General features: G+C 40.6%; 5 protein-coding genes across 5 annotated transcripts; 2 read left to right on the forward strand and 3 right to left on the reverse strand.

Annotated features, from left to right (window-relative positions):
• Positions 1-870: 870 nt before the first annotated feature.
• On the forward strand, positions 871-3384 carry Atg4a (Autophagy-related 4a). The gene is made up of 6 exons (XM_088038025.1): positions 871-1201; positions 1250-1595; positions 1642-1721; positions 1768-1910; positions 2623-2856; positions 2906-3384. The coding sequence occupies exons 1-6, from the start codon at positions 1093-1095 to the stop codon at positions 3110-3112; spliced, it is 1119 nt and encodes a 372-aa protein (XP_087894151.1). The 5' UTR covers positions 871-1092; the 3' UTR covers positions 3113-3384.
• A 57-nt stretch (positions 3385-3441) lies between these two features.
• On the reverse strand, positions 3442-5412 carry LOC148174652 (protein phosphatase 1L). The gene is made up of 2 exons (XM_088038018.1): positions 5307-5412; positions 3442-5157 (listed from the first exon to the last, which is right to left on the reverse strand). The coding sequence occupies exon 2, from the start codon at positions 5114-5116 to the stop codon at positions 3686-3688; it is 1431 nt and encodes a 476-aa protein (XP_087894144.1). The 5' UTR covers positions 5117-5157; positions 5307-5412; the 3' UTR covers positions 3442-3685.
• A 536-nt stretch (positions 5413-5948) lies between these two features.
• Positions 5949-26227, forward strand: Ziz (dedicator of cytokinesis protein Ziz). Its single transcript, XM_088037985.1, has 12 exons — positions 5949-6334; positions 10117-10233; positions 10354-11708; positions 12461-12651; positions 12699-13282; positions 13330-14689; positions 14740-15507; positions 23623-23904; positions 24045-24805; positions 24853-25063; positions 25113-25404; positions 25452-26227. The coding sequence occupies exons 1-12, from the start codon at positions 6236-6238 to the stop codon at positions 25684-25686; spliced, it is 6255 nt and encodes a 2084-aa protein (XP_087894111.1). The 5' UTR covers positions 5949-6235; the 3' UTR covers positions 25687-26227.
• Positions 16948-18356, reverse strand: LOC148174654 (uncharacterized). Its single transcript, XM_088038021.1, has one exon. It carries the CDS (start codon positions 18311-18313, stop codon positions 16991-16993), a length of 1323 nt encoding a protein of 440 aa, XP_087894147.1. The 5' UTR covers positions 18314-18356; the 3' UTR covers positions 16948-16990.
• On the reverse strand, positions 19997-23395 carry LOC148174655 (uncharacterized). The gene is made up of 6 exons (XM_088035421.1): positions 22039-23395; positions 21913-21960; positions 21819-21873; positions 21686-21749; positions 21577-21607; positions 19997-21464 (listed from the first exon to the last, which is right to left on the reverse strand). The coding sequence occupies exons 1-6, from the start codon at positions 23345-23347 to the stop codon at positions 20056-20058; spliced, it is 2916 nt and encodes a 971-aa protein (XP_087891547.1). The 5' UTR covers positions 23348-23395; the 3' UTR covers positions 19997-20055.
• Positions 26228-27096: the final 869 nt, after the last annotated feature.

Below are 27096 nucleotides of genomic sequence, written 5' to 3' on the forward strand. Positions count from 1 at the left end.
AAACGCTTTCACACGTTAATTTCGAATTTTTATTGGCGGTGGAAATTGAAGAATCTTCAGGAACTGTCTTTTTGGGTTGTCTTTAAGTCTCATTGTGATTTTCCTCACATTTTCTACATAAATTCGTGATTTTGCTTGATTTTTTGCGTTCTCTTTAGATTTCTTTCTCGATTTTGTACAGAATTTAGATGTTTCTTTGATTGTTTTTAAATTTCTTTAAAAGCTTAAATTCTTAAAACTTTTTTTAGATTTTCTTTTGCTTTTGATTCTCTTTTCTTCTGCTTAATTTTCCTATTTGTTTAAATTTTTTCCTTCTTGGCGATTTTGACGTTTGACCTGTGATATTATTGACAGAAGCATAACTGATATTATTGACAGAAATAAAAAATACACCAAATTTCTTTGATTTAACGTTAAAATTGTGGAATTTAGAAAATTTGATAAGAAAAAGTTTAGATTTTGAGTCCGACTTGGACATAAAAAAATTCTAAATATTTTGTTTTTTGGTCTAAAATTCTGAAATTTAGTCTACTTCATAATCACATCTAAAGTGACGAGTTTACCAAATTTTATTGCTTTAGCGTGAAAACTGTAGGAAAATAAAAAAGTTTGTGTTTTACGTCCAAGTTTTAATTAAATTTTTTAGTTTTTGTCTATATTTTTCCAAAATTATCTTGTATTTTTTAATTCTCTTTAGATTTGCTTTTGACGAAAAAATATTGGCACAGAAACTTTTTTAAATTGAAATATTTTCCGCCAAATAACTTGACAGCTTAAAATATAGACAACCAATTATACACCAAACTAAAAATATACAAAAAAAAATAAATTAATGTCATTAAAATTAAAGACAAAGTATTTTTATTGTTTTTTTTTACTTCCTCAAACAACCGAAAAAATCAATTAATTTTGGCGTTTCCGCAAAACCTGAAAACGGACATTTCTCCCCTCCACTCACCCCTCTGACAGATCAGCTGTTCTTTGACACAATGGCGTTCTGACAATATAATGAAAACAAACTTTGAAATGTAGTGACCCGAAGACCACTCGTGGCTAACTCCAAATTCGCCGAAATCTCCTCTTGAACTCAAAATGGACGGAATGTTCGAATTATATTTAGACGGGAGCATCGAACCCGACGATATCCCCAACACCAGAGAGCCTGTTTACATTCTGGGCAAAAAATACAACGCGATCCAAGGTAAAACCACACCTTCCAACCCAAATCCTGAACTAACAGATTGTTTAGAAATCGATATTATCCGCCAAGATATCCTTTCCAAACTATGGTTTACATATCGTAAGAACTTCGTCCCTATTGGGGGCGACGAAGGGCTCACGACGGACAAGGGATGGGGCTGCATGCTCCGATGTGGACAGATGGTGCTAGGGCAAGCGCTCATAACGTTGCATTTGGGGAGAGAGTGGATGTGGGAACCCGAGACTAAAGACTCGACATATCTTAAGATACTGGGGAAGTTCATGGATAAGAGACAAGCGCCGTTTTCTATACACCAAATCGCGATGATGGGGGTGTCGGAAAACAAGGAAGTTGGGCAGTGGTTTGGACCAAACACAGTCGCGCAAGTTTTAAAGTAAACTGGAGTTTCTCTTGACTTTGTTTTAAAGTTGTGGTTTTAGGAAGTTAGTGAAGTATGATGAGTGGAGCTCATTGACTATGCACGTAGCTTTAGATAACACACTCGTCATTAGTGAAATACGTAAGTTACGGGAGTTGTGGAATTAGTGGCTCATTTGGAGTTTCAGGGGAGTTGTGTTTGACTCAGGAGAGCCCTGAGACTAGTAGGACTACAAAAAGTGTGAAAGCAGATTGGAAGCCGTTGTTACTTATAGTGCCTTTGCGGTTAGGGCTTCAGGAAATCAATCCTATTTATGTAAATGGGCTTCAGGTAAGTTTAGACTCCTCATTTTCTATTAAAACTATGTTATCGGAAAGTTTATTTGGGTTGTTGATAACCTTTAAGTGCACATAAAGACTTATCACTTAATTACATTTTGATACCAAGTCTATCAAAGCGACGTTAAACTCAAATGGGTGAAAACTAGTTTATTTAGAACTAATTTCTTTGATAACGAAGTGAAATTAGTCGAGGGGAATTAAAAAATTTGCATTGTGTTGGCAGCAGTGTCTGTGATTTTAAAAGATGTCACTGTATCGGTTTGTCATGCTTAACCTCAAATTGTCAAAGAGCAGAGCTGTCAACGGACCTCCAATTCCAGGACCTACTTAAAGAAGTTTAGATTTAGAGTCCCATTTAGAAATAAAAAATTCTAAAAATTTTGTTTTTTAGATTAAAATTCTGAAATTTAGTACACTTCATAAACGTATCTTGATCGTATCTGATTATTTTACCTAATTTCATTGCTTTAACGTTAAAATTGTAGGGTTATAGAAATTAATAAAAAAAGTTTGGATTTTGAGTCCAAAATTTGAAATTTCACTTTTTAATTTCATTTTATAGTAAACTCGCAATAACAGAATTTTAAAAATACCTCTCAGAATAATAATTCTCTAGAGCACAACCCGCCATTGACCAAATTTAATTAGAAGGTTTGATACAACAGGAAAAAAATAAAATACATTGCACCCTTGTTTTGCAGAAATGCTTCCAGTTCAAGCAAAGCCTGGGAGTAATTGGCGGGAAGCCCAACCTGGCATTATACTTCATAGGTTGCGTAGGCGAAGAAGTAATCTATTTAGATCCACACACCACTCAAAAATCAGGTTCCGTCGAGAACAAAGAAACGGAAGAAGAAATCGAACTCGATAATACTTACCACTGTAAATACGCTTCTAGAATAAATATCCTTAGCATGGATCCTTCCGTCGCTGTGGTAACATACTCAACTCCACAAGAACGAACTGATAAACGTTTCATTTCAGTGCTTTTTCTGCAGTACTGAAACCGACTTCAACGACTTGTGTCATTCAATCAAAAAAGAGCTAATAGAACCACAAAAGCAGCCGCTCTTCGAAGTTACTTATGAGAAGCCAAAACAATGGACGCCGACGCTGGATGACGCCGTGGAAGCCGCCGATTTCGAGCTGTCCGGAGACTACGACTCTGAGCACGAATTCGAGATTTTGTAATATTTTCATTGGTCTTTTATTCGTTAATTGCCTTAATTTTTTAATGTCGTGAATGCAGCTGAAGAGGAGCTACTCCACTGTTACTGTAAATAACAACGTCTTTGTGTTTTGTAAATATGCATTTAAAGAAGGGATCTGGATTACCGGCAGTTTTGTGGTGCCAAAAACGGCAGTTAATTTTGTAAATAAGTGGAAACGATTCAGTTCCTTGTAAAGCTTATAACTAAATTAATTAAGTATTTTACACTACCATTAAAAGACAGTTCGTGACACTGAAGTTTTCAAATTTCGCGCGCTTTGGTTCGGTTTGACGTTATTTGAGAAGCGAATTGAGTATTCAATTTATTTATTTATACATCGATAGCAATGATCAACAAACCTTACAGCCATTATTACACATATAGTTCTTTGAAAAATGTAAAACAACACAATCAACTTGGATGAGCAGAATTTCAGTGAGCACAGGTGATCACTAAAACGCGCTTAACAATCAAGACTACACGATATAATCGCAGGTACAAATCTCAACTAATTTGAGCAAAAAAATCTCAGTAGGAAAAATAGTATCGCTTCCTAAGCGCTTTTCTCAGTGCTGTGGAAGCCAAAGGCGTTATCTTTAAAATTAATCACAATAACAGTGATATTATCCAAAGAGCCCCGATAATAAGACTGTAAAGTTAAGCTTTTAGCACCATAATCAGGTTCGTTCAGTCGCTCCTTGATAAACGTAATCGCTTCTTCGTTCGAGAAAGTGTCCCAGAGCCCATCGGACGCCAGGATGACAAACATGGGTTTGTGGTCCTTCAAATCAAAGGTTAAAATATCGGGATCTGCGATGACCAACTTCTTGTCTTTGAGCGGGTAGTCCCCCAGAGCTCGGGAAGTGGCTAGGATGCCGGCCACTCGCCACACCCCGTTGAACGTGACGAATCCTCCAGCTTCTTTGATGCGTTTGCGTTCGCGCATCTGTTGGGGCTTGTGGTCGAACGACAACGGAATAACATTGCCTCTATTGTCGCACATGACCCCCCGGGAATCCCCCACGTTGGCCACGACGAGCTTCGACCCCTCCAAGATCGCGATGAGAGCGGTGGTTCCGGCCACATCCAAGTTCTTCTTTGCGCTCTCAAGAAGGCGCTCATCAGCCGCCAGGACTTCATCAGTTAGCAGTTTCCCATAGTTAACAGTCCCGGATTTATCGAAGTAGTTGGTCGAGGGGATTTTCTTGAAGGATTGGGGCCGGGAGGAGGGGCGAACCTCCCGGGTTATCGCTCTGGGGAAGTTGTCGAGTTTGGACAACAGCTCCGCGTCGGTTATTTCTTTGGCACCTTTGATGCACTCATCAGTGGTTGAGCTGGTTTTCCGGAAGCTCTTCCTTCGCTCGGCGAGACTGGGGGTGACGGGTTTCTCCGGGTCTGTCTTCTCCGGTTCTTCCTCGCAGGTTGTCACTTGCTTGCCGGAAATCAAGTCTTTGATCTCCACGATGCGCTTGTAGAGGTTTTGTACGAGTTTTTCTTTGGCGTAATTGGCGGCGAACTCGCCTCCGTGGCCATCGAAGACGGCGAAGAGCGCCACGCCGGTGCTGTTGATGTTGTCGTTAATCACGAAGCGGTCTTCCATTTTGGGGCGGCGCCCCTGGACCGCGTATGCGGCGTAGGGGCCGATTTGCAGCTCCCAGCTTGATTTGTTGGGGTCGCCCCCTGTGAAGAGGCTCAGTTTCTCCACTTTGGATTTGGTCCCCCGGTTGATGGTGTACTGGAGGCGCCCTAATAAATTACGACTCCACACATCCAGAGCTTGCATGTACATCAATATAAACAACAGCACAGTTCCGAAAACGATTATTTCCGGTCTCAACAGATACACTTTGAGGAGTCTCCATATGTGCGAGGTGTACGCTAAGGGGGAGATGTTTAATGGGACCCCCCAGGCGATACGAGACATGAGTTTCATGTGGGACACGTATGTTTGATAAATGATTTTGTCCTCTAATTCGTCTTCCATTCTAGTTCGAGTTCTACCCTTTGGCCATGGTTGGGTTTCTTCTACAAAATTTCCAAAAAAGCTATTATTAGGCACCTGAATCTAGCACGCTCCGGACGTGGCGGTGGTTTGAAATTCTTCACGATTGTGGCACAGAAAATTACGGGGAAGAGTTCGGAGGGTCTTATTGCTTGGATTTGCACATTATTACCTTGAAATTTTGCTTGTTAACTTCGACCTTGTCTAATTTCAAAATGGGTGGCTACGGTTACGACCGAGCAACAGCTGACTGGAGCACAGTGGCGCGCCCGGTTTGTCACCCAAAATTTGAAACATATAGGTGAGATACTTACAAAAATGTTGAATTTCATCCCAATCTGGCTAGTAAATTTTTCGATGCCGTGACATTTTTTAATGCATTTTAATGTTTATATAAATTTAATGTTTTGTATTGTTTAATTGTTATGGCTGTTTGTTAATGTTTTTGTTCTTTGTCATTCCACATTTAAAATAAACTGTTTTTGAGCTTATTTTAAACAATCTTTTTAAATTTATTTTAAAACAAAACGTAGTTTTTTTAAATAAAGCTGTTTTTGTATTTGTAGAAATGAGTTTTATCGTGCACAATTGTTTTTTCGCGATTTGATTATTTTTTCAGGATTGCCCCCCCTCGCCGCCGCCCATGGTCGCCGTCTGTCACTCGCAATGTCACCGTATCTTTTTTAATAGCCGGCCTTGGCCCCCAAACTCGCTAAATTTTCCATGTAAGCCCCCATTCTCATAAAACACGTAATATTGCTAATAAAACGCGTCCTAAATGGGAACTGAAAATTTTGTCAGTCGTGCCCGTAGCCACAGCCGGCCGTGACGTTTGTTGACACTTTGACATTCGAATTGTCAGGTTGATTATTTTTATTAACGGTGTGTTTCCCGCTGATATTCTCTTCCGGTTGGCGAGAAATGCAGCAGTCGCGTGAAGAATGCGTTTAGCGTATCGATTTTTTCGCACCGCCGTCGCCCCAGGCCAGTCTGGTAACTTTCGTTTGACACTACAACAGGTTTTTCTGTCATTTGATTGCTATGCCCACTGCGATCGGTCGATGGAAACGCGATGGAAGTTGTAAATAGTGAGTGTCGAAGATGAGTGAGAGGAAATTCGCGAAGGGATTGGGAAAACCGGGAACGGCTGCCCAACTGAGGGAAACTGTCTCGCAAGTCGTCAAGGAAAACACAGTGCTCGTGAGTACAAACGTCAAAAACGCAATTGTTTTATTTTGCTCGGGGAGCACAGCACACCAGGATCTTGTACGTACATTTGAAACTGTGTTGCCATCGACTGAAATAATCTCATCTTATCACGCTTTCATATCATTTTATTATTATTATATAATTGTGTAATTTGTTAGAGTGTTACGCCCACTTTGAATTGGACGTCACATGCAAAAACCCGCGAATATAAACAGACGACTAAGAATCGCATTGGCTCCTTTTTTAATGTGAGCGATTAACAAATGTTTTTCGCTAATTAGGGCATGTAATTCGTGCTAACTAAACAATTAACGCCTACTTGATTTATCGGCAAGTCTGGAATAAATTAAATAATGTGCTCGACCAATGAGGGAATTTCCGCATTGGAAGATTGGAAGTGAATCGATGAAAAGAATTCTTGTTGGATGAACTTTGTACCAGACTGTTGTTTGTTTATCACCTCTTCCTGTTTGAGTAAAGAGGTGCATGGAAAGGCAGGGGCGGCGCATCGGCTGTCAGGGACACCAGTGGTGGAGGCTACATTCAGTCTTTTCAAAGCCTATTCTAAATGTGGATCACACGTCTGTTGATATAAACAAAAGACTGCTTCTTCAATCAAAGACGTGACTAAAAATTTCAAAGCCAACTGGGGATGAGTTTTTTTATTGAATTTGAACTCTGTTGGTATCCCTGTTTATTATCCCAGTGTGTCTCTTTGACATTTTAAGATTGATATGTGAAAGATATCATTCCCTAGCTAACTGAATTATTTTGAATTAAAATTGTAGGATGTACAGAATTTAATAAAAAAAGTTTGGATTTGAGCCCGACTTGGAAAGAAAAAATTCTGAAAACTTTGTTTATTGATCTAAAATTCTGTATTTTAGTACCCTTCATAAACGCATCTGAAGTGAAGAGTTCACCAAATTTTACAGCTCTAACGTTAAAATTGTAGGATTTATAGAATTTAATAAAAAAAGTTTGGATTTTGAGTCCGACATGGAAAGAAAATATCCCAAAATTTTTGTCTTTTGGTCTAAAATTCTAAAATTTAGTACACTTTATATACGCATTTGAAGTGAAGAGTCCACCAAATTTCATTGCTTGAACATTAGAATTGTGGAAAAATTCATAACTAGTTCAAACACAGTACAGTGCCATTACAGTACAAAAACAATTACCAAAGAATACGAAAACTCTATCAAATTAAGATATCGAATGACTTTCAAGTTACAATTCAGGTTTTTGTTAGTTTGTTTTTGTCTGCAGAACTAATATTTCGTTTCCACGTTTGTGGTCAGTTTTACAGTTGTTAATAATTAATTAGTGTTTCCCAATGCTTGATTTCTTTTCGCAAAAAAAGTGAGTTTGATTATAATCTGTGATTACCAAACCCAACATAGTCCAACATTTCAAGTATCAAACCAGTAAAAACATAATTTAGTGACAAGATTAGTTAAACTTTTTCATTTTCTCAACAAAACAAATTCTTTCAGCTAAACAGTTATATCAATTATGTAATAACCTCGATTTGTGAATAAGGCGCAATAGAAATCCGTGAAGACAAGTCCCTGAAGGAGTAATTGAAAGTCAAGTTGTTTAATCAAAACAGAAGTAAATAACAAAGAAGACAATGAAACTTGGCTCCATTCACTTACGCATATATTTAGACAACAATAACGTCATTCTACTTTTGCGAAAATGTTTCACCCACGCAGTGTTGAAACAATAAAAAATATTTGCTTTGATAGATGGTGCAACCACACGCGTTATTTAATAAATGCACATTTTATTATTTATAACTGTTTGTCTAGCGTGAAGTTTGTCCCGTAAGGAATGCAGTCTGCAAACTTTTATTTAGTTTTTAGTTTCTGCAGTGGAAATTTTGCTCAAGTTTTCAAGTTTTATGGACTCATTATAACTAAATCTGTTTTCAAGCGAATGGTTTGTTTGCTACACTTAAATACTCGTAAATAAATTGACTACTGCCGATAAAAGCATATTCTGCAGCTAACACGTTGTAAATTTGCGTTATTAATTTGTTAAATGGTGGAACTCGAAGGGGGTCTCACATTCCAGTGCTAAATTTTATATTTAGTGGCATCATATTCATATTTCCTATGATATCTTGTTTCAATTTCGCGGTTTTGAGGTCGTTATGAATGATAAAACTTGTTTCCGAGGCGGTAATTGATAATGATAAGCAAAAATACGCAACAAAATATTCAGGATGTCACCCACAATCAACGTCGGTAGCCCTGAAAGTCTGAGGGAAATTTTTAGAGTTTTCCGAACTTTGTTAAATTCTATAAATCCCACAATTTTAACGTTGATGCAATGAAATTTGGTGGACTCTTCACTTTAGATGCGTTTATGAAGTGTTCTAAATTTCAGAATTTTAGACCAAAAAACATAATTTTTAGAATTTTTTAATTTCAAGTCGGACTCACAATCCAAACTTTTTCTTATCAAGTTCGATAAATTCCACAATTTTAACGTTAAATCAATTTTTTACTTCCGGTGTGTTTATGAAGCGCACTAAATTTCAGAATTTCAGATCAAAAAATAAAATTTTTAAAAATTCTATTTCAAATAGGACCCAAAATCCCAACTTTTTTTAAAATAGATTCTGGAATTAGATGTCAGTTGGCAGCCCTGCTTTTTGACAGTTTAAGGTTAAGCCTGACAGTGTTGAAACAAAAGTTTTTGTCAGATTGACAGTACTTGGCCATGTCACATCCAAATTCTCTGTAGCAATGTCTATGCTTCATTGTCTTCGTAAGTTTTGTCTTCTATACAATGGCCAAAAGCAATGCCACTGTGGCAAAAATTTCCCAAGACAAGAAGGCTATTGAAATCAATAACTTGGAACTACCTGTTCAACTCCAATTACGAATTCACGATGAGTGCACCGCCGTCATACTCAACACAGAGAAGCCTCCTGCAAGAGTTCCTGTATGGGTTGGAGAAGCTTGTCGTTCCGAGTTTTTAAAAAAATTACAATCGCAGAAAAGTTATGGAAAGGACGGAAAGTATGGAAAGGATAGAAATGATGGAAATGATGGAAATCGTGAAAACGGGTGCTCCAAAACCTGTACTAAGAAAGACTGTGATCCCGGAAAACCACTGAAGAGTCAAAGTTTGCTAAAGAATGGTAAAGGAACTCGAGGATCAAAAGACGTGGGAGGTCTGGGGAGTCCTCCATATTCCCATATATCTTCCATGTTTAAGCCGAACTTGGACTCCCGCAGGGAGGAACAAGGGGACCCTTTGCCCCAAGCACCATCGGCAAGGAGACCTCGGTGCTCCAAAGACTCCAAAGACTTTCAGAGTGATTCCCAAAGAGGAGATTCGCGATGCAAAAACGCTTTATCAACAATTAAGAGTTCGTGGTTACAAAACTTCCAGAAGGACTCCCGAACCAAATGGGAAGAATACAACAAGAAAAAGAAAAATCGGCACAAAGAAATGAAGAAGTCTAACATTTGCGCGTGCTATTTAAAAGACTCCCCCGCGGACTGTAACAAAAAGTCGCGAATATCAACCCCTTGCGGGCTAAGATACCGGACTCCTTTCAACACCACAGGCCACACTCTGTACAACCTAAAAACGTTAAATCCTTCGATTCCCACAATGAGATATGCGTGTCAAACAGTGAGGATAAAACCAGGACCGAACTGTCCGTTCAAGTCCCAGTCATTCGTGGAAGGATGATGGTGTTGCTGCTGACCCCCTCCAGTGCTTCCAGTTTTTAATGTCTTTTTCTGTCGCAGAACAAACCGCAACACGTGGAGCCTCTGGACTTCGAGAACTTCCTCCTTAAGAACAAGACGGTTCTGCAGAATGACCCTCAACGCGAACTCTTGCTCTATCCGCCTGATGACGTTTCCGTGAGTGTTGTCTCTTAGTTGAACGTATGTTTGGATATCTGCCTTTTCTCAACATTTCTTCGTTTTATGTGATGTTTTACCGTCAAGTTCGTTACTCTGTTACTCTTTTGTTTTGTGCAGGAGGTGGTTCTACCCCGGCGTTTCCGAACCCTCCGCCAGACCGTTCCGACGCCGGAAGAAACCGAGAACTGCAATCTCTTCACCAAGCAGTGCATCGCGAGCTACTCATCCAATTGGAACTTGATCCACTACAAGTACAACTCTTATTCAGGAACTTACGCCGACCTCCCCAAAGTCCCCAACTTGGAATACAAAGAAGAAAACTACGAGATCGACATCGACACCGACGCCGAAGACGACGTGAAGCCCCACATCGACAGCATAACAAAAGAAGGCTACTTGATGAAAGGACCGGAAGTCGGTTCCGAGCGCACCTTCGTTAACATCGCCTCTAAGAGTTTCAAACGGCGGTACTGCTCCCTCCGCCAGGAAGTCGATGGCACCTACATCCTCGAGTTGTACAAAGACGAGAAGAAAGGCGAGGCGAAGGTGACGATCGTCATGGATTTCTGCACGGATGTGGTCAAGAACCCCAAAAGAGGCCGTTTCTGCTTCGAGCTGCGGATGACCGCCGGGCACAAGTCGTACCTTCTGGCGTCCGAAAACGAGGGGGATTTCAAGGACTGGCTGTGCAAACTCAGCTCGGTGTTGCAGCAGAACAAGCTGCAGGAGGAGAAGCGCGCGGCGTCGTTGGAAAGGGAGCGGAACACGCCGCCCCCATCGCCGCAGGTGCAGCCTTTCGGCACCCTTAAGGGCCTGGAGCAGAGCATGAACCCCCAATTGATCAAGTACGCGCGCGAGACCGATGTTAGCATCGCCTGCGCGCGGAAGGAAAGCCGCGACAAGCTCTTTCCTCTCTATCCACAGCTCGCCAGCAACCTCAAATCTTCGAATTCTAGTCAGAACCAGATCGAGCCCTATAAGGAAGTCTTCGGAAATCGCGTGTTTCTCAAGTGCGAGAGCATCAAGTTTCGCCTGCAAGCTGTGGACGAGAAGGAAAATTTGTGCCAAGTGGAACCTTACCACACCACTCTGTGCCTGTTCGATGCCAAAAATGCCAAAAAATTGACAGAGAACTTCCATTTCGATGTGAATAGTGCCTGCATTCGCAAGACTATGTTTAGTGGGAACGAGGGGGATGTGAAGTTGGCGCTGCCGCAAGGGCTGAGCCAGCAGTGGCTGTTTTTTCCCAGACAGGCGTTGTTTAGTATAACGAACCCTCATCCGGATATTTTTCTGGTGGTGAGAATCGAGAAGGTGCTGCAAGGGGGCATCTGCCAGAGCTCGGAGCCCTACGTCAAGGCCAACAAGGACCCTAAAGTTAGCCTGAAGGTGTACAAGAACATCGCCATGTGCTGCCAGAGGCTGGGGAACTATCGGATGCCGTTCGCGTGGGCTGTTCGGCCGTTGTATAGGTAAGTGTTGATTAATCGATATCTCGCTAATTTTTGGCGCGATATTGTTTTGGGTGACTTTTCGCAGCAGGCCGGAAATGTGAAGATTTCAATAGTAAGCGACGAACCTTTTCTTTTATTGGGAATTTGAGAATTACTTCTACCGTGCAGCTGCAATTTTACTGCCCCAACGCGATTTTTCCTTTTAAATTATTGCAAATTAACGCGACTATGCTTCAAATTGTAGGTTCGTCGCCTATTAAGTATTTCTTAGTTGAAATTTCCAATTAAGATTAATCAATAAGTTTTTAAGAAATTTGCACAGGAGCAGTGAAAAGTCATTTCTAAAGCAGAATTGCCTCCTGTTTCTAAATCCGGAGCCCGTTTTGCTCCATCAGGTCGGGACTCGGAGATATTTGTAAAATAAGTTTTGTTTTAGAACCCCGCGTTCAGTTTTGGTTTTTCAGTTTTGCTTAACAATTTGCAAAAGCATGAAACTCTGCAATATATCATTGGAAAGGTAATTAAATAAGCTTCTTAACAAACTGAAGAAGTCGCCGAAAGAGTCAGTTTTCGTCAAGATATTTGAGAAAAACTGATGAAAATTTCGCAAAACAAACGGATTTTAAAAATTGATGTCAAATTTCTGCGGTCGATATCTCGCTTATTTTTGGGGAAAATTGTTGTTAGTATAGCTCATTTTAGGCAGAATTTCGCGCAGATTCCAAATCTGCGTACGATTACAAACAGCTGATTGAATTGCTCTGTTTCAGGTTATATAGTAACGAATTAGATAATACGTCGGAATTCCACGCCATCTACCGCCAAGAACCAAACAAACTGACTGACGAAGAGTTGTTAAAGTTGTTGACCGAATACCGGAAGCCCGATAAATTTAGCAAATTCACTGTGATTCCCGGTTCCTTACAAATTAAAATTACTGCCATGAACGAGTTACCTTCAAGTAAGTAACCCACGTCTTTAACACTTCTTCATTGCTTGTTCTTTTAGATTGTCTGACCACGGCCCTGGCGCCCTTGAAGCCGTTCCCCATTCCTCCCAGCACGGAGCCCACCATCGAGACCATCGAGTTCGAAACGAGCTCGGAAAAAGACATCCATCCGTACACCACCTTTGTCAATCATTTGTACGTGTACCCCCACAGCCTCAATTTTGACACGCAGAAGATGTTTGCGAGGGCGCGAAACATCGCGTGTTTGGTGGAGCTGCGCGACTCCGACAACGAGGAGGCAAAGGGGCTGCCGTGTATTTACGGGCGGCCGGGGCAGAGTCTCCTCGTCACTCAAGCCTCGTGTGCTGTTTTGCACCACAACACCGTACCGACGTGGTACGAAGAAGTCAAGATAAAGCTTCCAATAAACTTGTTGTCGACACATCACTTGTTGTTTAGTTTTTACCATATTTCCTGTGATATTACGAAGAAGAGAGAGAATGGAATCGAGAACTGCGTGGGGTTTGCGTGGCTACCGCTCCTGCAGAAGGGGAAGTTGACTGTGGACGTGCAGACCATCCCGGTGGCGGCGCATCTTCCTCCTGGATACCTGGCGGTGCATCCCTTCGGGCTCGGCAAAGGGGTAAGAAGCTCGCCGGTGAAGACATAACATAATTTGATTTTTTTTAGAACGCCGGTCCGGAGATAACGTGGATTGACGCCCAGCGCCCTATCTTCACCGTCGGTTTTAACTTGTCCTCCACCGTCAACACCAAAGACCAACACCTCTTCAACCTGTTCATCCACGCCGAGCGGCTTCTGGACCCCAAACCATCGGCACTCCCTTCAGAGGTTGAAACATGCAAAATCCTTAAAGCTCTTCACGCCATACAACTCACCACGCTCATAACATTCCTCCCGACACTTCTCAACCAACTCTTTACGCTTCTGGTGTCGACCAACAGTGAGGAAATCGGTTTGAACATCATGAGAGTCCTCATCAATCTCGTTAACATGATTTACGAAGCGGGGCGAAGAGAAATCCTCCAGTCGTACGTGAAGTATGTGTTCATCACTCCGGCGAGCAAGAGGAGCATAACAGTGCACGAAGAGATGTGTAAACATTTGCCAATTATTCTTCATCCTAATAACACCGATTTTTTGGTGGTCAATAAGTTTATGCATCACGGAGACTTCTTCTTTGATGTTATAGTGAAGGGGATGGCGCAGCATCTGTTGGTATCCGGACGGATTAAGATGCACCGCAACGAGCGCTTCTCTTCGGATTACCACCAGAAGATCGAAACCTTGATGCAGATACTCATTCCATACATATTAAATAAATACAAAGAGATGCCGGTGGAGACGAAGGAGCTCAACAGAAGCCTCGCTCACTTTCTCAAAAAATGCCTTTCTTTGATGGACCGCGGCTTCGTCTTCAAACTCATCAACTTCTACATGGACAAATTCAATCCGGGAGACCCGCGTGTTCTTCAAGAGTACAAATTTTCCTTCTTAGAAATCATCTGTAACCACGAGCACTACGTGGCGTTCAATTTACCGATCCAACAGAACAAGTTGAGTCCGAAGAGCCGCTCTCCGGACAGCGCGAAGGAGTTGACTCTGTCTGAGGAGTTCTGCAAGCATCACTTCGTCGTTGCTTTACTTCTCCAAGAGATAAAGACTTCGTTGAACGAGATGACGCACATCCGGCGCATCGCGCTCAACACCTTAAGAGACTTGTTGGCCAAGCACGAACTGGATGACCGGTACCAAAATAAGGGGCAGTTGGGGAGGATCGCCATGATCTACGTGCCGTGGTTGAGCGTCGTCTTGGAAAACTTGAATCGTCTGGACGCCATGGATAAAAGTGGAGACGAGGTGGACAGCAGCGTCAATAGAATTTCGACTAGCAGCTCCTACATGTTCGGGAAGAGCTCTGCGGCGAGCGACGCCACCCCCAGGAGTCACAGGTTCACTCTGCACATTGATAAAGACAGTCCGATGCACATCCGGAACTCGGCGTTCTTTGAGGCCATCGCCGGACAATGTAACTAACTCCATTACTTTTACCGCAAAAACTGTTAATGGTCTTTTCAGCTCTAGTCAACGGGAACTCTCTCAGCATCGACTCCGACATCTCTGCCGTGTCGACGGACGCGCAATCCACACTCTCGCAAGACACGGCCATCGTCCGCGAAGACCTCCTCCGCAACGGCGACTCGAAGTCCTCCCACACCCGCACCACCTCCGTGCAACGATACGACAAATTGCAATCCTCCGAAGTCAAGGACGTCCTCCTTATCTTTCTCTTTGTGGTAAAGTATCTCAGCGACGAACAGCTCATCGCGTGGTGGCAACAATACGGCGAAGTCGACGTCTCTAACTTCTTCGTCGTGTTGGAAATGTGTCTCCACTGCTTTAAATACGTCGGGAAACGCAACGTCGCCGTGGTCAAGACTCAAGGAGTCGACAGCGTGAAGAGCAATCCGAAGAAAGCGCACACGTTGCCTGCGAGGATGAATCCGGCGGAGATGAATCATGAGAATACGAGTACGTTGGTGATACACATGGCTAATAGGGAAAGTTTGATTAATATGGAGAACGAAGTGCAGAAGAAGCAGCAGGCGATTCTGGAGCAGCATTTGGCGACGGAAGTGGGGATGATCGCGTTGGATGCGATGGGGTTGTATTGTATGAATTTCCGGAAGAATCTGCTTGTGGGGGAGGGGGAGAATGAAGTGCTGAAGAAGATATTTGATATTTATTTGACTTTCATGCAGATTGGGCAGAGTGAGGCGCTGTTTAAACATGTCTTTGCGGCGTTGAGGGCCTTCATCAATAACTACTCGGCGGTGCTGTTTCAAGGTGAGCGAATCGTAGTTTTAGGGAATTTTAGTCGGGAGCGGTTGGTAGCAAAAGTGCTTGACTGAAGTGCCCAATAGCCAAAACTTGTTAAATCCGTCTTATATCTCACTTTATTCTCAAAAAAAGATATTTAAAAGAGAAATTGTTTTAAATGAGTTCCATTTTTGATTTAAAAAAAAAACATTTTTAGTGATTTTGTTTGTGGGTTGCCATGAGATCTAGTGACAATTTGCAAGTGTCAACGGATTCACAGGTGCTGCGCAGTTAGTCCAGTATTGCCAGCTTTGGGGATTTTCCCCGAATCTAGGGAATTTTGAAGTATTGGAGAAAAAAGAGATTTTTTGCAATTATCGAACAAATCTAGAGAAATCTAGAAATTTAATTCTTGAACTGTAATTTTCGAAGCTGTTTTACAAAATATTTATTGATTCTGAGAAAATATCAGATATAATAGATAGTTCCACAAGCAAATGACAAGTTTTTTAGTAATTTGTAAATAAATAATGCTTTTACCATTTGGTGACAATTTGACAAATATGAGTTTTTGTTTGATGTTTCGCAGAAATTGCGTTTATAAAATCAGCATTGTGTAACTCGCTTTCCTAAACTACCAATCAAAAAGTCGCATTTTAAATTCGATGGGTACAGTCAGTTTAGGTGGACAGTTATTTTCTTAATGTTGGACTCTTGATAAATTAGCTTTATGGAAATTTTGAGTTGACAAAATTGGCAACATTGTCTCCCAGAATTTGCCATTTGCCATTTTTACATATTTGCTGAGTATTGAGGCTACCTATTGAATTAAATCGTGCGAGACGGTCCTAGTAAATTAAATTTTTATTTTCAATTCACATAACTTTTTATAATTCATATAACCAAATTTCAACATTTTTTGTTGGACATTTGCTACCTTAACTAAGTGTAGAAAAGTTCTCTGCAGGAAAAATGAAGTTAGAATCTGCCAAATACATTTCATGGCGTTTAGAGATTTTCTAAGGGATTTTTTTAGTTAAAATCTTGGGATCAAATTTTGATCTGGCAACACTGAGTTAATGGCGCAGTTTAAGAGCGGTCGCTACGTAAAATCCTTATGGGCAATGCAATGTAAACTGGAGCCATCATAACTCAAAAACGGTTTGGACTAGAAAACTGAAATTTATAATATATGTATACTGTCCTTGTAGTTATCTACAAACTTTTTATTCATATCACCTCTGGAACGGTAATTACACTGCATCAATTTTGGCTGATGACTGTAACTTCGGTTTACGTTGTTGTATCAAAAATGTATCCAATCGGATTGTAAAGCAAGGTAAAACATTGAAACGAAAAGAATTTGTCTCGTTATTCCCACCTTTTGACCTCACCAGACTAATTTAAGTTAACTTTTATAAAAATAACAAGTTGGATAATAGTCGGGGACTTTTGGGGGCACCAAAATACCTTGAAAACCTCATATTTATTATAACTATTAATGTGAACATTATCGAATTATTCTAGTAGAAATTTTTCTGTTACTTCCCTTCTTCCACGCCTCAATCTTCTCCAAACATTCCGCAGTTAACGGATTTTGATCCAAATACGTCTCGTTGGCTTTAAAAACATGATCAAAATCGCCTTCTGGACAAGTAATTTTGTTCCCCAACAGATTTAAAAAATCTACAACTTCTGCGTCCTCCAAAAATTTGTCGTTCCAAACACTGATTTTATTGTTCGCTAATCCTAAACTGTTAATTTTCTTAAATCCTTTGAAAGTGTTGGGCGAGATCTTCGTAATTTTATTGCTATCAAGTTTAACCCACTGCCTCTTGTTGTTATAAATATTCTTGAACGCTTCGTCTGGAAGTTCTTCGAGGAGGTTGTTGCTCAAAAAGAGGCGATAAATATTCGGGGTGTTGTGGAACCATCTCGGATTATACTGAGTGATTTTATTTACACTCAGATCAACATTGACTAAATTAGGCATGTCATCAAACGCCTCGGCGTCAATTGAAGAGATCTCATTGTTGTTAAATACCAATTGTTGCACATTTTGCTTGTTGAAGACACCTGAAGGAATCGACGTTAACTTATTGAAGGCGATGTAGAGACCAACTAAGTAAGGGGAACTTTTGACGAGCGTCTCTGGTATTGTAGTCAACGAGTTAAGAGACAAATCCACTTGCCGCGCTGACAAATTCCCAAAGTTGGTTTCTTGAATGTTGTTGTTTTGTAGAATCAACGTCTGCAGGTTGGACAACTTTCCAAAAATATTCAACGGCAATATAGATAACTTATTGTGGGATAAATCCACAATTTGCAAGGAAGTGAGGTGATCAAACGCTCCTTCTTCAACATTTGCGAGCTTATTATTAGCGAAAGTCAACCGAAGAAGGTGAGGTAACTCTCCAAACGTGCTCTTCGTAACATTGGAGATCGAAGTATAAGTCACTTTTAATTCTTCCAAATTAAGTTTATCGAAAACACCTCCATGAATCTTAGTAATATTATTACTGCTCGTTATGAATAAACTTTTGATGCTCGAGTTTTTAAACGCTCCAGGTTCAATTTCTTCGATGTCGTTTTCGAGGAAAATCAGATCTTGCACGTTGTCGATATGAGAGGCTGAATTTTCGCGCAACACGCTAATTTTACCGTGGACTATAACGGAGTGTATAAAATTTTTTGGAAGATTTTCTTTAAGATTGTTGGATGAGGACACATTTATTAGAGGGTTTTGCAATGTAGTTAACATCACGTTTTTAAAAGTCACCTTCACACATGTCGCGGCGCTAAAAACCGCGAGTAAGTAAACGAATCTGAGCATTTTTGCGGTCAGTTTGCTACTACTTTACATTCGTTGTTGCGATGAATTATCAGTTATCGAACTGCTTTATTATCATCTCTGCGACCTTTACAACCTCTTATCTGTTATGCATAGAGAAAGTTTTAATTGGGACAAACAATTCTTAATTTCTTAAAATTAGTCTTTGTTGCTCAAAAAGTTTGGAATGTAAGACTGATAGTTATCAAGGTAAAAGTAGCAATTACTCCAAATATCATTGCCGTAGCATCAAAACTACTCAAATTGCAGGTCCGAATGTAAAATATTAGAAATTTTTGGCTCTCTTAAAAATAAAAATTTTTGAAATTCGGTCTTGTTGCTCAAAAATTTTGGATTTTGGGGCAAATCAACAAGTCAAAAACAGTAATTTTTCTAATTTTTAATGCTCTAAAATAAAAATTACAAAAATTGCAGGTCCGAATGAAAAATTTTAGAAGTTTTTGGTTCACCTTCGAAATCAAAATTTCTAAATTTTGTTCCTGTTGCTCAAAAAATTTGGAATTTGATACATACAGTCATCAGGTCAAAAGTAGTAATTCCTCTAATTTTCATTCTCATAGCTTTTAAACTACCAAAATTACTGGTCTGAATGTGAAATATTAGAAATTTTTGGATCTCTTGAAAATTAAAATTTTTTAAAAACTGGTTCAGTTGCACAAAAAATTTGAAATTTGAAACAAACAAATAACAAGTCAAGATTAGTAATTTTTCTAAATTTAATTCCTTTAGAATCAAAATTACAAAACGACTCGTCTTAAAAATGAAAATTTTTAAAAACCGGCTCTGTTGCTAACAACAATTGAGATTAGGAGCAAACGGTTAACCGGTATAAAGTTGTAATCTCTCCAAGTTTCATTGTCTTGGCATCAAAACTACCAAAACTACAGTTTCGAATAGAAATATTGAAAATTATTAGCTCGTCCAGAAAATGGAAAATTTCTAAAATCCGACTCTGTTGCTCAAAAAATTTGAAACTTGGGATGCAAAGTTACCAGTTCAAAAGTAGCAATCTCTCAAAATTTCTTGGTTCTAGACTCAAAATTACAAAAATCACAGGTTTGAATAAAAAATTGTGGAATGTTTTGCCTGGTTTTGAAAATCAAAATTTCTAAAATTTGGCTTTGTAGCTCAAAAAATCGGAAATTTGAGATACCCAGTCAACAGATCAAAAATAGTAAGCTCTGCAAAGTTAATTGTCCTAGCGTCAAAACCACGTCAAAACTGACAAATTTACAGGTCCGAATGGAATATATTGAAAGTGTTTGGTTCACATTGAAAATGAAAATTTTTCAAAATTCGTCTCTGTTGGCCTAAAAATCTTGGGATTTGTGACAGACAGTCAATAGGTCAAAAGTAGTATTTTCTCTAAATTTTACTATTTTAGTGTCAAAACTACCAAAATTACAGATCTGAAATAAAATTTTGAAAAAGTTTTAGACCGTTTTGAAAACAAAAGATTTTAGACAGACAGTTAACAAATCAAAATTAGTAATATATTAGTTTATTCGTATATTAGTTTTAGGATAGACAATCAAGAGGTCTAAAGTTGTAATTTTACCAAATTTGCTACTACTTTACATTCGCTGACGCAATGAACTTGTCAATTATCGAATTGCTTATCTCTGCGACCTTCCGCAAAGAGAAAGTTTTAATTGACAAACACTGAGATTTCTAGAATCGCGACAATTTTATTTTAACGTCAAATTAATAGTTTACAAAAGTGATCACAGTTTTCCGGTGCCAACAATTTTCGCAGGATTCCGGGTCCTCCACTCTTCAATTCGTTCCAAACACTCCGACGTCAAAGGATTTTCGTTCAAATACGTAGAATTGGCCTTAAAAATCAGGTCAAAATCGCCTTCCGGACACGGAATTTCGTTGTCCAACAAGTTCAAAAAGTCGACAACTTCCGCATCTTCTAAAAACTTGTCATTCCAAACACTAATTTTGTTATTCGCAAGGTTCAAATTGTTGATTTTCTTGAAACCTTTGAAAGTTTTGACCGAGATCGTCCTAATTTTGTTGTTATCGAGTTTGATCCACTGCCTCTTGTTGTTGTAAATGTTTCTGAAGGCTTCATCCGGAAGGTCTTCGATGAGGTTGCTGGTCAAAAACAAGCGATAGATATTCGGGGTGTTGTGAAACCACCTCGGATTATACCGTGCGATTTTATTAACTGTGAGGATAATATTAGCTAGATCGGGCATGTCGTCAAATGCCTCGGCGTCGATTGAAGAGATCTTGTTGTTATTCAACTCCAATTGTTGCACGGATTGGTTGTTGAAGACACCTGAAGGAATTGTCGTCAAGTTATTGAAGGCGAGCGCGAGTCGTTTTAAGTTAGGGAAACTTTCAAAGAGCGTTTCCGGGATTCTCTTCAATGAGTTGAAACTCAAGTCCAAGTGATCCACCGACAAACTACCGAAGTTTGTTTCTTGAATCTCGTTGCCTCGTAAAATTAACATCTGCAAGTTGGGCAAGTTTCGAAGGATGTCATTCGGAAGTTTCGACAACTTATTGTTAGATAAATCAAGAATTTGCATCGAATTCAGGTGATCAAACGCGTTTTCTTCAACACTCTCGAGCTCGTTGTTAGTGAGACTCAACCGTTGAAGTTCCGGTAAGTCTCCAAAAGTCGTCTTCGAGACCTCCCAGATCCGGGTGAAACTAACTTGCAGTTCTTTTAAGTGAAGTCCGTCGAAAACCCCTTCTCGGATTGTCTTAACCCGACTCTGGCTTATGGTTAAACTCGTCACACTGGTCAAGTTTTTAAACGCTCCAGGTTCAATATCTTCGATCCCATTTCGTAAGAAATGCAGTTCTTGTACGTTGTCGATATCCGCGACGGAATTTTCGCGCAAAACTGTAATTTTACCAGTCACCACAATGGACTGTGTGAAATCCTTCGGGAGATGTTCTTTGAGACTGTTAGATGAGGCGATTCTTGATATGGGTTCGTAGAATGAGGACAACGAAACGTCTTCGAAAGTCACTTTTGCACCAACAACCAGCGGGATTAAATAAAAGTATGCGAGCATATTTGCGGTCGCTTTGGTACTAGTCTTCATTTGCCTGTTACCTCCTTTTAAATGTGACGGTAACGGGAGTTTGTGTTGACGAAGCATCGATTTGACTTATCAACTTCGGAGGCTTAAGAAGTGTTATCTCGGAGGTAATGGATTTTGTAAAGAGGAAGTTCTGATTGTGTAATGGGAGTGAGTCAGAAACGGCAGTTTGCGCTTCACAACAAGCAGATAAGGTCAAGTATAAGAATGTCTGGCGAATTTTTTAAACGGTCCGAAAAGTAGATAATTTCGGCCCCAATCAATGACTCATTTAATTAGAGATGCTCGCGGAAGTTGGATCCGTTACGGTTGTTTTTGAGGTCACAGCGCAAAAAATCGCATCGATATTGTCACTTTTTATTGGTTTTTATCCGAAGTTGGCCACATTTTGTGTTTTTCATTCAATAAACAAATAAAGTTACGCAGGAACGTGTAAAAACGACAATAAACAATTGGATTCCGACACATTACATTCGCCTTTTGTACCCCAAAACAATTGCAACAGGAACGAATTACACGATAAAATGTTGAAATTTGTGACCGACTGTAATCCATATTTGAATTCTGAAACCGCAAACAAACAAAATTGGTCCTTGAAAATCTTATATTAAAGTTATTAACCTACATAATAAGAAAATTAATTAAATGAAACATGCACTCTTTTGTTTCGTAACCAATTTTCAATCCGATTAACGCACTCGTTACTCAACGGATTCTCGCTCAGATACGTAAAATGCGCCTTAAAAATTTTCTCGAAACTTCCTTCCGGACAACGAATCTTATTATTTGCAAGACTAAGATAGTAGATCGTGTCCACACCCGAAAGAAAATCTTCATGCCACTCTTCAATCTCGTTGTTCCCCAAAACCAACGAGTCCAACTTCTGGAGCCCTTCGAACGTCTTCGGCGTGATTTTCTTGATTTTGTTCCCTTCCAACCCCAACCATTTGGGTGCATCAGCACCTATACTCCTGAAGGCTCCCTCAGGAAGATATTCAATGAGGTTGTTGGAGAGAAACAGTCGGTACACACTTCTGGAGTTGTTAAACCAGCGAACGTCGTACTTCTTCAGTTTATTGTAAGAAAGAAAGACGTTGGACAACAGCGGCATGTTATCAAACGCCGCAGACTCAATCTGCGAAATGTCGTTGTTGTTCAGTTCAACCTGCTGAAGATTCGTGTTGTTGAAAACACCGTTCGGAACAACAGTGATGTTGTTCCGGGCGAAACTAACCGACACGAGGTGTGGTAAAGTGCCCAGAAACGATGGAAGTGTCTTAATGAAGTTTCCGGACAAATCGAGGTGGTGAAGTGGAAGACCCTCCAGAGCCTCTCTGGGCACGTGCACAAGTTTATTCTTCTTCAACACCAACATTTTGAGTTGGGGGAGTTTTCTGAAGACTTCGCGCGGGAGCTCGGAAATCTCGTTTTCGGACAAATCCAGAAATTCCAATGAGAGGTCGTGAAACACACTCTCAGGGAGAGTATTCAGTTTGTTGTGCCACAGAATCAGTCTCTTCAGTTTCGGTAGATCAACAAACGCCCTTCCGGAGAGTTTGGAGACGCTGTTAAAACTCACTTGTAACTGTTCCATCGCGCCCCCAAACATCCCATCCTCAATCTCCGTCAAATTGCTCCGATTTACCACGAGAGTCTTAACACTTAAGTTGTTGAAAGCACCACTTTCTACGTCTCTAATTTCGTTTTCTTGGAAGAACAGTTCGCCGACGTTGACCTCACCAATTGAGTTCTTGTAGAGAGTCGTGATTTTCCCGGTGACGATCAGCGACGGCAGGAAACTCACCGGAAGATGATCTTTGAGGGTTCTTCCGGTGATTGTCGCGAATTTATCGGTCACGGAAGTCCACAGAGTTACATTTTGGAAAGTTATCGGTTCTGTTTTTATCGATGGGAGAGCGAAAATCGCGATGATTGGGAAGAGAAGAGTCATTGCGATACTCAGAACGGGTTAATGAACAATGGCTCAGGTGCGGTTCTTGACTTCTTAAATGAGTTTTTTTATTGTGGCGTAACGGTGCTTTGGCGACGTTCTTAAGAAAGGTGGAGGCTTCATTTGAATTGTCGTTTAGCATTATTAGATAAACATTAGCTCGGGTGATGAATTAATTATGCTAAATTTTTACTGTTGGCTCTGGAATTTGAAGTGTGTTGGTATCTCTGTACGTCAAGCTTAAAGTGTCAAAAACTAAAATTTTACTTTTTCAGGCAACGCTCTGCTTTGTGGCCGCCTGTGTTACGAGCTGTTGAAATGCTGCAACAGCCGCCTGTCTTCAGTCCGGCAAGAATCATGCGCCATCTTATACCTTCTCATGCGAAGCAACTTCGAATTCACAAACCGCAAAGGCCTGACCAGAGTGCACCTCCAAGTCATAATATCCGTGTCCCAAATGCTGGGCAACATCATCGGCCTCAACAACGCCCGCTTCCAAGAAAGCCTTTCTTTAATCAACAGCTACGCGTCGAGCGACAAAGCCATGAAGGGCACAGGTAGGAAGACGTTGGCGTCGATTTAACACGCTTAAGATTAATTGATTGCAACGCCTTATCGGTCGGTTTCTGCTTTAACAATAGCAAATTTCATTTCACTGTTATCACCGAGCAGTTTCAATTGCGTTGTGCCTTTGCAGGTTTCCCAGTGGAAGTGAAGGATCTTACCAAACGCATCCGCACCGTCCTCATGGCGACTCTTCAGATGCGCGAGCACCACCACGACCCCGAGATGCTGGTGGATCTCCAACACAGTCTCGCCAACTCCTACGCGTCAACTCCCGAACTCCGCCACACTTGGTTGGAAACGATGACGCGGAACCACGTCCGCGATGGTAACTACTCCGAAGCGACGTGTTGCCAACTCCACATCGCCGCGCTCATGGCTGAGTACCTCAAACTGAAGAAAGTCCAACCGTGGGGCGCAGAAGTGTTTGAGAAGATCTCTTCGAACATCTCGCGGGATGAAAAAGGGCTGAAACTGGACGCCGGCGTCCAAGACGTGCAGTACACGGAGATCGTCCTCTTGGAGCAGTTGGAGACGTGTGTTCAGTTCCTCGACAAGTCGGAGAGGTACGAAATTATGGGGGAGTTGTACCGATTGATCGTTCCGATTTACGAGAAAGCGCGGAATTACGAGATGCTGATGAAGTCGTACCAGAATCTCGCGCAGAATTACGAGAAGGTGGTGCAGGCGATCAAGAGCGGCAGGAGGTTGTTGGGGAGGTACTACAGGGTGGGGTTCTACGGACACGCGTACTTCGAAGAAGACAGTGGGGTGGAGTATGTGTACAAGGAGCCGAAGGTCACGTCTTTGAGCGAAATCTCCGAGAGGTTGCAGAAGCAGTACTGTGATAAGATCGGACAGGATGTCGTGCGGATGATCCAGGACTCAACACCGGTGAGAACGTGCTCATCTCCATGGATTTTTCATTTATTTTGTTGTAGGTGAACCCCAACGACTTGGACGCCAAATTCGCCTACATCCAAGTGACGCACGTGACGCCCTTTTTCGAGAAGACCGATCTGGAGGAGCGGCAGACCGAATTCGAGCAAAACCACGACATCGCAACGTTCATGTTCGAAACGCCCTTCACGAAAGACGGAAAAGCGCGCGGAAACCCTGAAGAACAATGGAAGCGGAGGACAATCCTTAAAAGTAACTCTCTGTGTGTTAAGCCTCCGGTTCATTACCTCTTAAATTTCAGCGGAATACTCCTTTCCGTACGTTAAGAAGCGCATCAAAGTGACATCAAAACGCACAGCGGAGCTCAGTCCGATTGAGGTCGCCATCCACGAGATGCACGTCCGAGTCCAAGAGCTGGAGGACGTCGTCTTCAACGAACCCACCGACGCCAAGAAATTACAACTGTTGCTGCAAGGGAGCGTCTGTGTTCAGGTGAACGCCGGTCCGTTGGCGTACGCGTCTGTGTTTCTCGATCCGGCGCTGAGTAACATGTACCCGGAGGATAAAGTGGAGGAACTGAAGGACATCTACAGGTGGGAGCATCTTTGTTGTGACTTAGTCAAACTTTGTTGGTTTGCAGGGAATTTTTGAAAATTTGCTACTCGGCGCTGCAAGTCAACGGGAAGTTAATCACCCACGACCAACACGAGTACCAAGAGGTGTTAAGACAGAATTACAAGAAGTTGTGCACGTCGTTGTCGAATTTGTTCGGCGAGTCGTTGTGGCCGCACGACGAAACCGGCAGTTTCAAAAGGAACAGTATGGCGCTCTTCAGCGCCATCAGTGGAGCGTCGCAAAACTCGAGTACCGCATAAATTAGGAAATTATAAAGAAGAGGTTGTGTTATGATTGTGAATATATTTCTTCTGTTCTGTTTTACCATGTAATTTATGAAGTCTAATCAGATATTAACTCTTGTATTTAATGTTGTGTCGTTGATAATGAATTTTTCGTTTTCGGACGAGTCTAGAGAGCAAATTAGTCTTTGATACGTCTTTTATACTTTTATAAAAATTCATTGAAGACTGACACGCTCAATTTGCCCTCAATTTTTCGGAAGATTAGGAGAGAATAGCTAGCTAACTTTCATCTTGTTGTTTCGTTTTAACGGAATTGTCAATGTCTTAATGTTTTTGTGTGGGCTGTGAAATTAATACCCAATTCAGTCAATTGTCAATTTATTTAGTTACGGACTTGCCTGCTTATGCATATGATTTTTGTTGTTTATACCTCATTGTGGTAACACTGTATTTTTATTTCCAAGACACGATGGTTTATATTTTTTTATCATTTTTGTCATAGTCTAATTACTATTGTTGTAGAGTCATTATATTGCAATACATAACTGATTAGTTATTTGGGATTTTATTTACTTTCAATCCAACACACTTTATTGAAACAATTGAACAACACTTTTGCGCGAAGCATTTGTTTTGTTTCTGTCCTTGGAACTTGTATTTTTTGCACTTAAAAATGTTTACTTCCGAATCAATTTGAGTTTATTTATTGCTTTCGATTTTTAACTTTTGACATTTAAAAACAGAAACGCACTTTGTCGTAATTTATATCGAAGCTTTCAGTTTAAAGATAAATTCTAGTTTTCTAAATCTAATTCCGTCGATGTCTCGCTTATTTATGGAGCAAACTTAACCATTTGTTCTCATTTGTCGCAGAATTTTACGCAAAATCCAAAATAGTGCGAGTTTTTCACATACGTCAATAACTGAATTAGAGACGTTTGAAATTTCAATATAGATGTTAGCTGCTTTTTGATCTCTAATTCAGACTCGGTCGATATATCGCTTATTTATGAAGCAATATTAAAGTATTTTCTGCTCATTTTATGCAGAATTTCACGCAGAATCTAAAAACCTGAGATTCCTTGAGATCGGCTAACAAATAACTGAGTTATGAGCGATCAAAATTTTGGATATTGAATTTTGAGTCGGAAAATTTTCAAAGCTCAATATTTCCGAAACTACGAAAGATTTTGAGAAACGGTTTTCACCATCGTTTTTCTCGAGTCATCCTACTTTAGAATCCGACTTCAAAAGTCGAAAATTCGATGGTCAACTTTTTGGGCAAATCGATGAAAAATTTTTAATTTTTATTTTTTTGATCGCCCCTCGTAAATTACTTGCCATATTGATTTAAGATTTGGCCAGTTGATAGATGTCAAACTGCTCTTTCGATCGATATATAATTCAATAATATTAAACGTAGTT

This window comes from Gnatocerus cornutus, chromosome 5 (assembly GCF_029298725.1).
Source record: "Gnatocerus cornutus isolate USDA-ARS CGAHR chromosome 5, icGnaCorn1.1, whole genome shotgun sequence".
Lineage (NCBI taxonomy): Eukaryota > Metazoa > Arthropoda > Insecta > Coleoptera > Tenebrionidae > Gnatocerus > Gnatocerus cornutus.